The following is a 10,757-nucleotide window of genomic DNA, read 5'->3' as shown; positions in this document are numbered from 1 at the left end:
GAGTTTAGAATGTCGAAGTGAAAAGGAATCTGTTAATATGAGTATAAACAACGACTTATTTAAAAAAAATAATAATAATAAACAATAGATGTACTTCTCTTATGCCAATGATGGGTAAGCTTTTAATCCGTAAAGATTTGCCGTTATCGTTGTATTAATAGTATTATTTTGAGCTAAGTAAGTAACGTATTTACGTTTATTGAAGAGGAAGTTAGGAAATGTTTCCTTCTATTTTGCCCTCTCTATGGTGTACCAAATTTTAGTCTTATTGTTGAATTTACTTTTCTACCACATTCTTTTTTCCTGAAATTACTGCTCTAACAGTGAATTCTTTTGTGATAAGTCACATTGGCGAAATATAACTTCTCAATTCCTGATGAATAATAAAGTAAACAAAACAATTGGCAATATTTGCATTCTTTCTAGAACATTCGAGTATTGATTGAGCGTTTCTCGTAACTTCCTTCACCCACGAGAAACATCGCGAAGCATTGATTGACCTTGGCAGTATCACTCACGTCTCGTCGTTTCTATGGAAACAGACACACCTCCTGCTCGTACCCAATCACCCTACTGTTCTAGAACGCACTGCACTGTTTTGACGTCAGCGGACAATAACCACGTGTTTCACCTTCGAGATTATTCCTGACGCAACGCGAGAGAACAGCTGATCATTTTATATACATCGCCCACTCCGAGCAGCGTCAGTTTAAACGGAAGTGACAAGGGAGTGAAAGCTAAAAAGCGAACAGAAAGAAATATACAGAAGCAGCAAAAGCACATAGAAGGAAGTGAACGCTGTTAATTTATTAAACCAAGTGCAAAAGTGATTTGAACTTAACCTTACGACATTTATTACAGTAGTGTGTTTGTAGAAAGAGACTGAGAAAATGGCTCCAAAGATGCCAGCGATTGGAATTGACTTGGGAACCACCTACTCCTGTGTAGGAGTGTGGCAGCAGGGCAAAGTGGAAATTATCGCAAATGACCAAGGCAATAGGACAACCCCCAGCTACGTCGCCTTCACGGACACTGAAAGACTTATTGGAGATGCCGCCAAGAATCAGGTAAGATTTTATTCTGTGAATTTATTATAATCCTTGAAGGGAAGAGTAAAAGCACAAAATTGAATTATATATTCATTTCCGTTTTCCCTACATTTGAGGAGACTTTAGAACATAATGTTTTTCTTTAGCTCATGATGTATTGGTATCAAATATTAAAAGGACATACGAGAGTAACATTGTATTATATATAACCGATGTGATAAGCATTAATTTTAACAAAAGTTAACGTAACTAGGAGATTTTGCTGGGGAGTAATAGCTCCTTCTGAGAATTGAAAGAACCTTACCAATGGCATTTTAGGGGGCGTGGTCAACACCCGTTACGCCTGTGTATCAGTATATTATTTACATTTGTCATTCACGTACATTTAATCAAGTTTTTAATTAATTCTAACAAATAGTACAATAACTTAGTAAAATTGTAGTAATTTAAAAGTAGCGTGTGTGGGGAGAGGGTCATAAAAATCCGATTATCACGAATATTCTGAAGAGTAAGGTGAATCTACTTTGAGATTTCTCTTACTTATTCCGACCAGTGTTTTAACTTACGATTCAGCTATACGAGTATAGGTAGGCTATATCATGTTATGGTTTAATATTTGAAAGAAAACTGAATTTGGTTGAGATGTATTCCGTCCTTGTTAAACCGAGATTTCATGAACAGTAGGACTTAATCTTGTCCGAATGTTTGCCTGAAGTAAAATTCTACCCCAAATATCTTAACATGATTAGATGATGCCATTAATACAACGGAGTAGGGTGCCTAGTTTCTTTTCCGTATGATTCAGAGAGACAGATAGAGAGAAAAAATGATAATAAAATGACGTGGAAGCATAAATTGATAAGGATTAGATTGATAGTAAGGGATACTACTTTTTAAAAAAAGTATATTCATCAACTAAGTAGCTGCAGCGTCGTGATACAGATAGTCACTTACACATCAGAGGTCCATTTCCCAAAACTACTAGTCTCTTAATACTTTTTTATTTTTATTATTATTATTATTATTATTATTATTATTATTATTATTATTATTATTATTATTATTATTATTATTATTATTATTATTATTATTATTATTATTTATTTTTTTTTATTTTTTTGCAAGTCTAAAATATCGTGAAATAGAAATACCAGAATAATAGTGAAAATCATTTCTAAATACTAATGCTGATACCACCACTAAAATTGTAAAATATTTGATTTAGAATAGTTTCACAAGTATTACAATACTAGTGATTTTGAGAAATAGGTTCCTAACGGATACCTACTCACGTAAGGTATGAACATATGAGGCGCACACTCAAAAAATTTTATTCGGTCCGAACTTTCTTTGGTGTGGTGGTGGGATACTACAATCTTATGTACTATTGAACGGGTATTATTTTGCATCCGAAAAGACAATAAGTAACTGTAAAATAGTTCCACATATATTTTCAGAAAAAGAAAGTACAGGTGAAGTATAAGATCAAATTTTCATACTTCATCAATCATTTCCGTGGTAAACAAGTGTAGTTTTATTGGGTATTCGTGCGCCACTGAAAACAATATTGTAGCCATGTATTACAGGGCGGGCCTATTAATTGACAAAATATTATAATTAAACAGCAAAATAATGCGTTAGAGGCCGTGGTGACTCAGTGGTAGAGTATTCACCTCTGGTGCATGGGATTCTTGCTTTGATCCCAGCTCGTGCCAACTGAGCCATGTGTGTGGTTTTTCTCGGGGTTCTCCCGTTTCCTATCACTTCATTCCACCATTTCATTCATTTATCATCACGTCTCCTTCAGCCTAGCCGACATAAGCGTGGGACGTAAAAAGATTTCATTTTAAAATAATGTGTTTTTTAAAAAATAGAATATTCTACAGTTCATTTTTGTGCTTTTACAGTTTGATTAGTAGTAAGGTGTTATTTATTGATTTATTTATTTTAATCTGCGCCTTTATTATTATCTATCAACAGTTAAACCACTCTTACTCTTAGATTTAAACCGTCGTGATAGATATCCCAATACTTGTTATATAAAAAAAATCAAAGACTCAAATTCAGTTTCTAATAAAACTTCGACTTGCTATGATCAAAACTCCAGTGGGAATTTTGCATTAATTTATACTAGTTTATTGCAACGATACGTCAAAATTGGGCAGAACCCATAACTTGTATCAGATATACGCAAGAAATGCATGCAGTAATGGACTGATTCCATGTAAAGGAGGCAGTAGTAAAATTATTGGGAGAACGCCATAAAATTTGGTCGGAGGGGAAGGTATTATGTAATTTATACAGTAGGAAGTCGAAAATCCGAACTAATTGGAACCACAGGTAGTTCCGTTTTTAAAATTGTTCGGATTTTCTGGCCTTGGATTTCAATAGATGATGGAATTGCCTTACTTAACTGTATGTACACCAATTTCTGTCCAGTACACACTCGGTATCGATGACTGCCATCATAAAATTCATCCTTGATATTTTTGACACTACAAAATGGTGTTAACACTTTTAGTATTTTTTCATCTTCTAATTCACTTGGTACTAAAGACAATTTAACTAAGGTAATGAGCTTATCTGGAACTTCCTCACTCACATCATACGCTCTATTTCCATCAGTATATCGTAATCCAGTACTCGAAAATGACCAAGAAAATGCTATTTAGGCTTAAATATACTATACGGTATGCTCTTTTATCGATACAGTGGTTATACAGTACATACAGTAACTACAATACCGTACGTAAGGCTCCTTACATTTAATGTTTCTGAAGAACCCGCTCGTACACTAAATTACACTGTTCTTGCAACTCACACTTGGAACTTCTATTGACCTAAAGGAAAATAAAGATAAAAATATGTATGATAGACAGTTACATATGAATGAGCTTTCGTAAAAACACTAGACAAAGCTATTGTTCGTTTATCGCTAGCGCTAAGACAAAATGTAAAAAGCTTCTAGGAACCGCATTCGGATTTTTGACGTTCGGTATTATCGACGTCCTACTGTAAATATGTTGCCTTAGCTTCTTATGTTGTTTATGAAATGAAATCTTTGAGTTTAACGTCCTGAGATTATGACCTTTAGGCTGAGACGATAATTAAAGCAAATGAATGATAATAAGACAATTGGTGGAATGAGAAAGTGGGAGTACTCTGAGAAAAATCCAGACACGATGTTGTTCACCACATACTTTGCCGGGGAAGCCGCCATAAACGAAAAGGCAGTCTACCAGGAGTGCATAGTGTTGGTTGAAAAGCAGATAAAAGATGTGGAGGTAGGATTGGCTTTTATGTTTCGGGTTGAAGGGCAGGACCGGATTGTCCTGGTTCATTCAGAGAAAATCCCACATTTTTTTTTCATTTTTGCGATCTCACGTAGCAATTACGATATTAATTATGATGATCTGTTAGATCGGAGTTTATCAAATTGAAAAAAAAATGCTAATAAGCAAAAGGACACTAGCTTTACTACTTTGTTGTCCTTAAAAGTAATTAATAAAAAAGTCCTTTTCTCTACAATGCCATACTGGTAATAATGAAAGTGTGTTTTCACTGATAAATGCCCAGTGGATTGACGCTAAAAGTAAGACTGTCATCCATAGGGCTATTATTAACATTCAGTATAACAATACCCATGTGTATTGTTACCATTCAATATGCAGCTTGCTTGTTAAAAAAAAACCGTCATATCTTTAAAAAGACTCCAGTTAGACAAAACTTTATTCATGAAATTGAGAGCTGGGGTGACTTAGTGTGCGCTTCTGATGTATGGGGTCCTTGATTCAATCTCAGCTTGCCCTAAGTGGGCGTTGTGGTGAACAAATACTGTGTGACTGAGTTCTCCCGTTTCCTCCTACTTTCTTCTTTGCATCCATTTCATTTATTCTTATCATTTTCTTCCTACTTTCTTCATTGCATCATTTCATTCTTACCATTACCGTCTTTAGCCTACACGGCATAACCATGTGACGTAAAACTGAAAGATTTCATTGTTCATTTTTCTTCGTGATACCATCTCAAACAAAAAGTCAATCAGAATCAGCTAGGGAGCATAGGTAAAACTACCAACCATGTTTTCGCGCGAAAACTTTAAACACTCCATTATTTTTTAAAAATTATATTTATGCCAGACATGTTCCACCGAAGCGATATATAGGGATATACGTGTAATTCTGTGATAGTCTTTTTAACGCACCTTTAAATCGTGAGAAAATAATGAGGTAGTATTTGAAGTTTTATGTAGAATCATCAGGAAATATACGGCTGCCATTAAAAGTATAACTGTGTGTAATTTTTCATGTCAATAATTTTGAAATAATTGAAAGAATATGAGTAGATATATGTGTGTGTAATCTAAAAGAAAATGTTTTTGTTCTAGTTGTATCAAAACTAGCCATTCAACGGATAGCTCATTCTGTCATATAACTCAGTTCTTATAGCCAATAATAATTATGTTCTGGTTCTGTTTCTAATCTAACCAACTAAACAGGACAATTAACTTTAGCTTACGAATATAAGGTAGTATTGTATTGGCCCAAAAATAAGCCGCACTTTTCATCGGCCTGTACGCCATTTTGTCGTATTATATGTTGTTTAAAATGATGGGATTTCTCATTTTTAGCCCTCATCCCTTTTATTTTGCACGTGACACTGAGATCTTAAGTAACTTAAGATTGTTTTCCGAATCTATACAGTATATAACCTGTAAAAACGGATGTGAATTTGTGCGATCAAATCTCGCAATAACTACTAAACCAATTAAATGCTACTTGGCATAATTATCAACGTTAGGATTGCCAAGGATCTTATAATATTGATATTACATTGACAATTTTAAGCATGAAGGGTGAAGAGTGGGTGTCAAGTGGTAATACTAAAAATAATCGAAAATAACCGATGTTAGTGTCTAATCTCTATTTTTCGGGGTGAGTGAGATTAATAGTGACACACCCAATGCTCTTCAAGTCCAAATTCATTTCTCAATGGCACGGAGGTGAGAAGTAGAGGTGGGAAGGGATGATATTCGTAAAAATAATTAAAAACGACTGATATTAGTGTTCATAGTTTTTGGGGTCGCTGAGATGAATAGTGATACTTCTAATGCCGTTTAAATGCAAGTTCAGCCTTCATCGGCATGTGAGTTGTGAGGTGGAAAAGAGGGCAAAATTACGAACTTTTGTCATTATCCTCTTATTGAAGTGCGTGCCGGAAGAGTTGAGGGGTTCAAATTCTTTCCATAAATCACCCGGGTTCGATTCCCGGCGAGAGCTCATGTGGTTTGGATTCCACGTTAATCAGTAGGTCGGTCCCGTCTCATATAGCCTCGCTGCTGAAAGGGACGTTAAACTCAAAATCAACTCAACTCTTTCCATAAATCTGTCCTCTCCGTGCGAAGAAGGGACATTTCAAGAATCTCTCTCTATATATAAAAGAAGCATCCTTTACTGACTGAGTGACTGAACGAGTTAATGATTGACTAACTAGTCAACACCTAGGGCAATCTGCTTAAGCTAGAAACTTGAAATTCGGAATATGTAGAACTTATGAGGTAATGTATCTCTAAGAGAGGGCTTTTTTTTTTTTTTTTGTTTGTTTGTTTGTTTGACGTGGAAGGGAGATTGCAATATCTCAGAATCACCAAGGTTAGTGACACGAAATTTGGTATTTGGGCCAGGGACACACGCAGGGGGTGGATGCTGGGAATCTAAATCCCAACTTTTCTTTAAATTAAGTCGAATTTTACAAATTTTAATATAAAATATTCTAATATCGAATCTAAAGCAACCGAAATAAATTCCTGCGTACCTCCCTGATTTGGACTTATTTAAAATAAATACATGTTTCAATTTTTTTTCTTTCTAAAAAAATGATGTAAAAGAGAAGAAAAATTGGGAGAAAGAGAGAGGGATGGAAGTTGCAATTATTACAATAAAACATCGATATCTGGAAATCCTTTAAATTTACAGACATGAAATTTGGTATTTAGAATTTTCATTTGAAATAATTAAACGTGACTCCAGCGTTTTTATGTTTCACCTAGAATGGAAGAAAAACGTATAGGGTGCTTCACAATGATGTCTATACGAGGCGTTCGGATTTTGAGAGAGACTTAAAATTCAGATGAATCCTCTATGAAAGGTGTAGAAAAAAGAACGCAAAATATGACCCTCAGTAACATGTGGAGCATTTGCAAGTACAGGTATTAAAATTACTGTTTTGCCCGCAACCTAATTGTCTTTCTTCCTTAAATTTAAAAGTAGTGTACTATATTCAGTTTTTTTTTTCTTTGAATTTTAAAGGTGACTTTTTTCAGTACGGTTATTTCTGGGCCAATACGGAATTTAATAATACAAAAGGCTATGTAAAAATATCATACTATACTATACTATAATATAATATAATATAATATAATATAATATAATATAATATAATATAATATAATATAATATAATAACAGTATTTAATACTAAAGCTATTTTAATGCATTTCATTACAGGTGGCAATGAATCCAAAGAACACGGTATTCGATGCCAAGAGGTTAATTGGGCGACGTTATGACGATCCAAAGATCCAACAGGACATCAAACACTGGCCATTCACTGTTGTCAATGACTGCGGAAAGCCAAAGATCCAGGTGGAGTTTAAGGGAGAGATGAAGACGTTTAACCCCGAAGAAATCAGCTCCATGGTCCTTACAAAAATGAAAGAAACAGCAGAGGCGTATTTGGGTGGAAAAGTTACAGACGCAGTCATCACTGTCCCTGCCTACTTCAACGACTCCCAGCGACAGGCCACTAAAGACGCCGGAACAATTGCAGGACTCAACGTTCTTCGAATCATCAATGAACCCACAGCAGCCGCCCTGGCCTATGGTCTGGACAAGAACCTGAAAGGGGAGAGGAATGTGTTGATCTTCGACTTGGGAGGAGGAACATTTGATGTTTCCATTCTGACCATCGACGAAGGTTCTTTGTTCGAAGTGAGGGCAACAGCAGGTGATACTCATCTTGGAGGCGAGGACTTCGATAACCGAATGGTGAATCACTTCGTGGAAGAATTTAAGAAGAAATACAAGAAGGACATTCGAAGTAACCCCAGAGCTCTCCGAAGACTTCGTACAGCATGTGAACGAGCCAAGCGTACTTTATCAAGCAGCACGGAAGCCAGTATTGAAATCGACGCTTTATATGAAGGAATCGACTTCTACACGAAGATCTCCAGAGCAAGATTCGAAGAACTGTGTATGGACCTGTTCCGTTCTACTTTGGAACCAGTGGAGAAGGCTCTTAATGATGCTAAAATGGACAAATCTTCAATCCACGACGTGGTTCTTGTAGGAGGCTCTACTCGCATTCCGAAGATACAAAATCTGTTGCAGAACTACTTTTGTGGGAAGTCATTGAATATGTCCATCAATCCTGATGAAGCAGTGGCGTATGGTGCAGCCGTTCAAGCAGCCATTTTGAGTGGAGACCAAAGCAGCCAGATTCAAGATGTGTTACTGGTGGATGTAGCCCCCCTGTCTCTCGGCATAGAAACAGCTGGAGGAGTGATGGCGAAGATCATCGAGAGAAACAGCAGAATTCCATGCAAGCAGACCCAAACATTCACCACGTATTCAGACAACCAGCCAGCTGTTACTATCCAAGTGTATGAGGGAGAACGTGCGATGACCCGAGACAACAATCTTCTAGGGAACTTTGATCTAACAGGCATTCCACCGGCTCCTCGAGGGGTTCCAAAGATTGATGTAACATTCGACATAGATGCGAATGGAATTCTGAATGTGTCAGCGAAGGATACAAGCACAGGGAAGGAGAAGAACATTGTGATTAAGAATGACAAGGGTCGTCTATCGAAAGAAGAGATTGACCGAATGTTATCAGAAGCAGATAAATACCGGGAGGAAGACGAGAAGCAGAGAGAGAGGGTAGCCGCTAGGAATCAATTGGAGAGCTACGTTTTCAGCGTGAAACAAGCAGCAGACGAAGCTGGAACTAAGATCAGTGATGCGGACAAGAACACACTTCGTTCGAAATGCGACGAAGTTCTTCGATGGCTGGATAACAACACATTGGCTGAGAAGGACGAGTACGAAGATCGATTGAAAGAATTGCAAAGAGTATGTAGTCCTGTAATGATGAAGCTTCACCAGGGAATTCAACAGAGTGGTAGCTGTGGTCAACAAGCTGGTGGCCCACAATTTCGTCAAGGACCAACTGTGGAAGAGGTGGACTAATAGATGATTCATGAGTCTGAGTGAGTGAGCGGTGGTCGTGTATATTTGTTCAAGTGTGGATGTACTAATTTTTTTTTTTTTTTTTGGTAAGGTGTGAATGATTTATTAAAAGAGAGATATAAATTAAAACTATGACAGTAATTTATGGTGTGAATGAACTGCTGAAAGTACGTATCAAGTCAGTATTAATGACGCTTAGTGTTTATATTTCCTAATAAAGGAACGAACGTTGGAAAAACAAATGAAAACAAAGATCTTATCATAAAAATACTCTAGTCATTCTAGGGAGAACATATTATTGTAATAAATATTTATTTTATTATTGTTTCATCACAAAAAAACTCTAGTCATTCTAGGGAGAACATATTATTGTAATAAATATTTATTTTATTATTGTTTCATCACTTTTGTAAATAAATTCTTAAATTTGAAATTTGAAACTGATTTTGTTCCCAAAAAAGAAAACAATTTCTCTTTCCTCCTTGTGTATTTGTATTAAAGAAATCATTAAGTAATTTAAGTTTTAATATAGAAAGCATAGTAAAATAATATTTAATATTTTTCTTCAATACAACTGGGCAACACTGGTATACATTAACTATTTATTTATTTATTAATAATTAACTATTTATTTATTTATTAATTTAATTGATATTTCTGGGGATCTCGGTGGCTCATGTAGCATGCTCAGCTACATTGAGTTGGAGCTGCCTTTATTTTTGGAACACTCTGTATATGCTAGTGTCTGGAAGTGAAAAGAAAATATGGACTAATGACAAGATATGAAAGAAAAGAATGAAAAATGTATAAACTCTGATTGTATAAATTACTCCTATTTTTGTATTTCCTCGATTAAGAGAATCTATTGTGTTTACATTAAAAAAAAAAAAGAAAAAGAAAAAGAAAAAGAGTAAAATCGTAGGTAATGAGAAGAAGAGCGAAGGTTGTAGAAGCGAGTTTGTTTGCAACAAACTCAAGGTTAAATCGCGTGACGTATTGTCTGGTCTTTTGCGCGTGGACAGCTGCCTCGCTCGTGAGCGAAAGCCGTTAAATTTTTCATTCATTTTTGAAATTGTTAATAGCTTTTGAATTGTTCTTGTTTGGAATTATATATTGAATCAAAGTGTATTTAACCTCTGTTCAAGCAAAATTTAATTATTACTCAATTGCATTTAATCATCTTTTCGATTATTCATAGTAAGCAACTCATTCTCAGAATTTAAATTGTTGTTGTTAGTTTGTATTTATTTCCTTGATATTTGATTATTTGTAATAAAAAGCCAATTCAATATTTTCTTTTATTTAAAATAATATTTAGTATTTGTAATCTTGATAAACTTGCATTTTCGTTTGGGAGATTTGAAGCTGCATTACTTGGGGGATTCTTTTTTTTTATTATTATTATTTTTATTTATGCCAGATATCAGAACCGTGTCAAAAGATAGCTTGGCTAAACTTAA

At 35.3% G+C, this 10,757-nt stretch overlaps 1 protein-coding gene across 1 annotated transcript; it reads left to right on the top strand.

The window, feature by feature from the left end:
* The first annotated feature begins 613 nt into the window (after positions 1 to 613).
* LOC145690510 (heat shock protein 70 A2-like) lies at positions 614 to 10,030 on the top strand. The gene is made up of 2 exons (XM_081765463.1): positions 614 to 1,067; positions 7,555 to 10,030. Exons 1-2 carry the CDS (start codon positions 891 to 893, stop codon positions 9,295 to 9,297), a joined length of 1,920 nt encoding a protein of 639 aa, XP_081621589.1. The 5' UTR covers positions 614 to 890; the 3' UTR covers positions 9,298 to 10,030.
* The last annotated feature ends 727 nt before the right edge of the window (positions 10,031 to 10,757 follow it).

This window comes from Thermobia domestica, chromosome 7, assembly GCF_964235325.1.
Source record: "Thermobia domestica chromosome 7, izTheDome1.hap1.1, whole genome shotgun sequence".
Lineage (NCBI taxonomy): Eukaryota > Metazoa > Arthropoda > Insecta > Zygentoma > Lepismatidae > Thermobia > Thermobia domestica.
This window is presented reverse-complemented; position numbering and strand designations above follow the sequence as displayed.

Bases quoted from the DNA above. Each gene is read 5' to 3' on its own strand.
- LOC145690510 (XM_081765463.1), top strand. From the start codon at position 891: ATGGCTCCAAAGATGCCAGCGATTGGAATTGACTTGGGAACCACCTAC. The intron at 1,068-7,554 runs GTAAGATTTTAT...ATTTCATTACAG, and splicing joins GAGATGCCGCCAAGAATCAG to GTGGCAATGAATCCAAAGAA.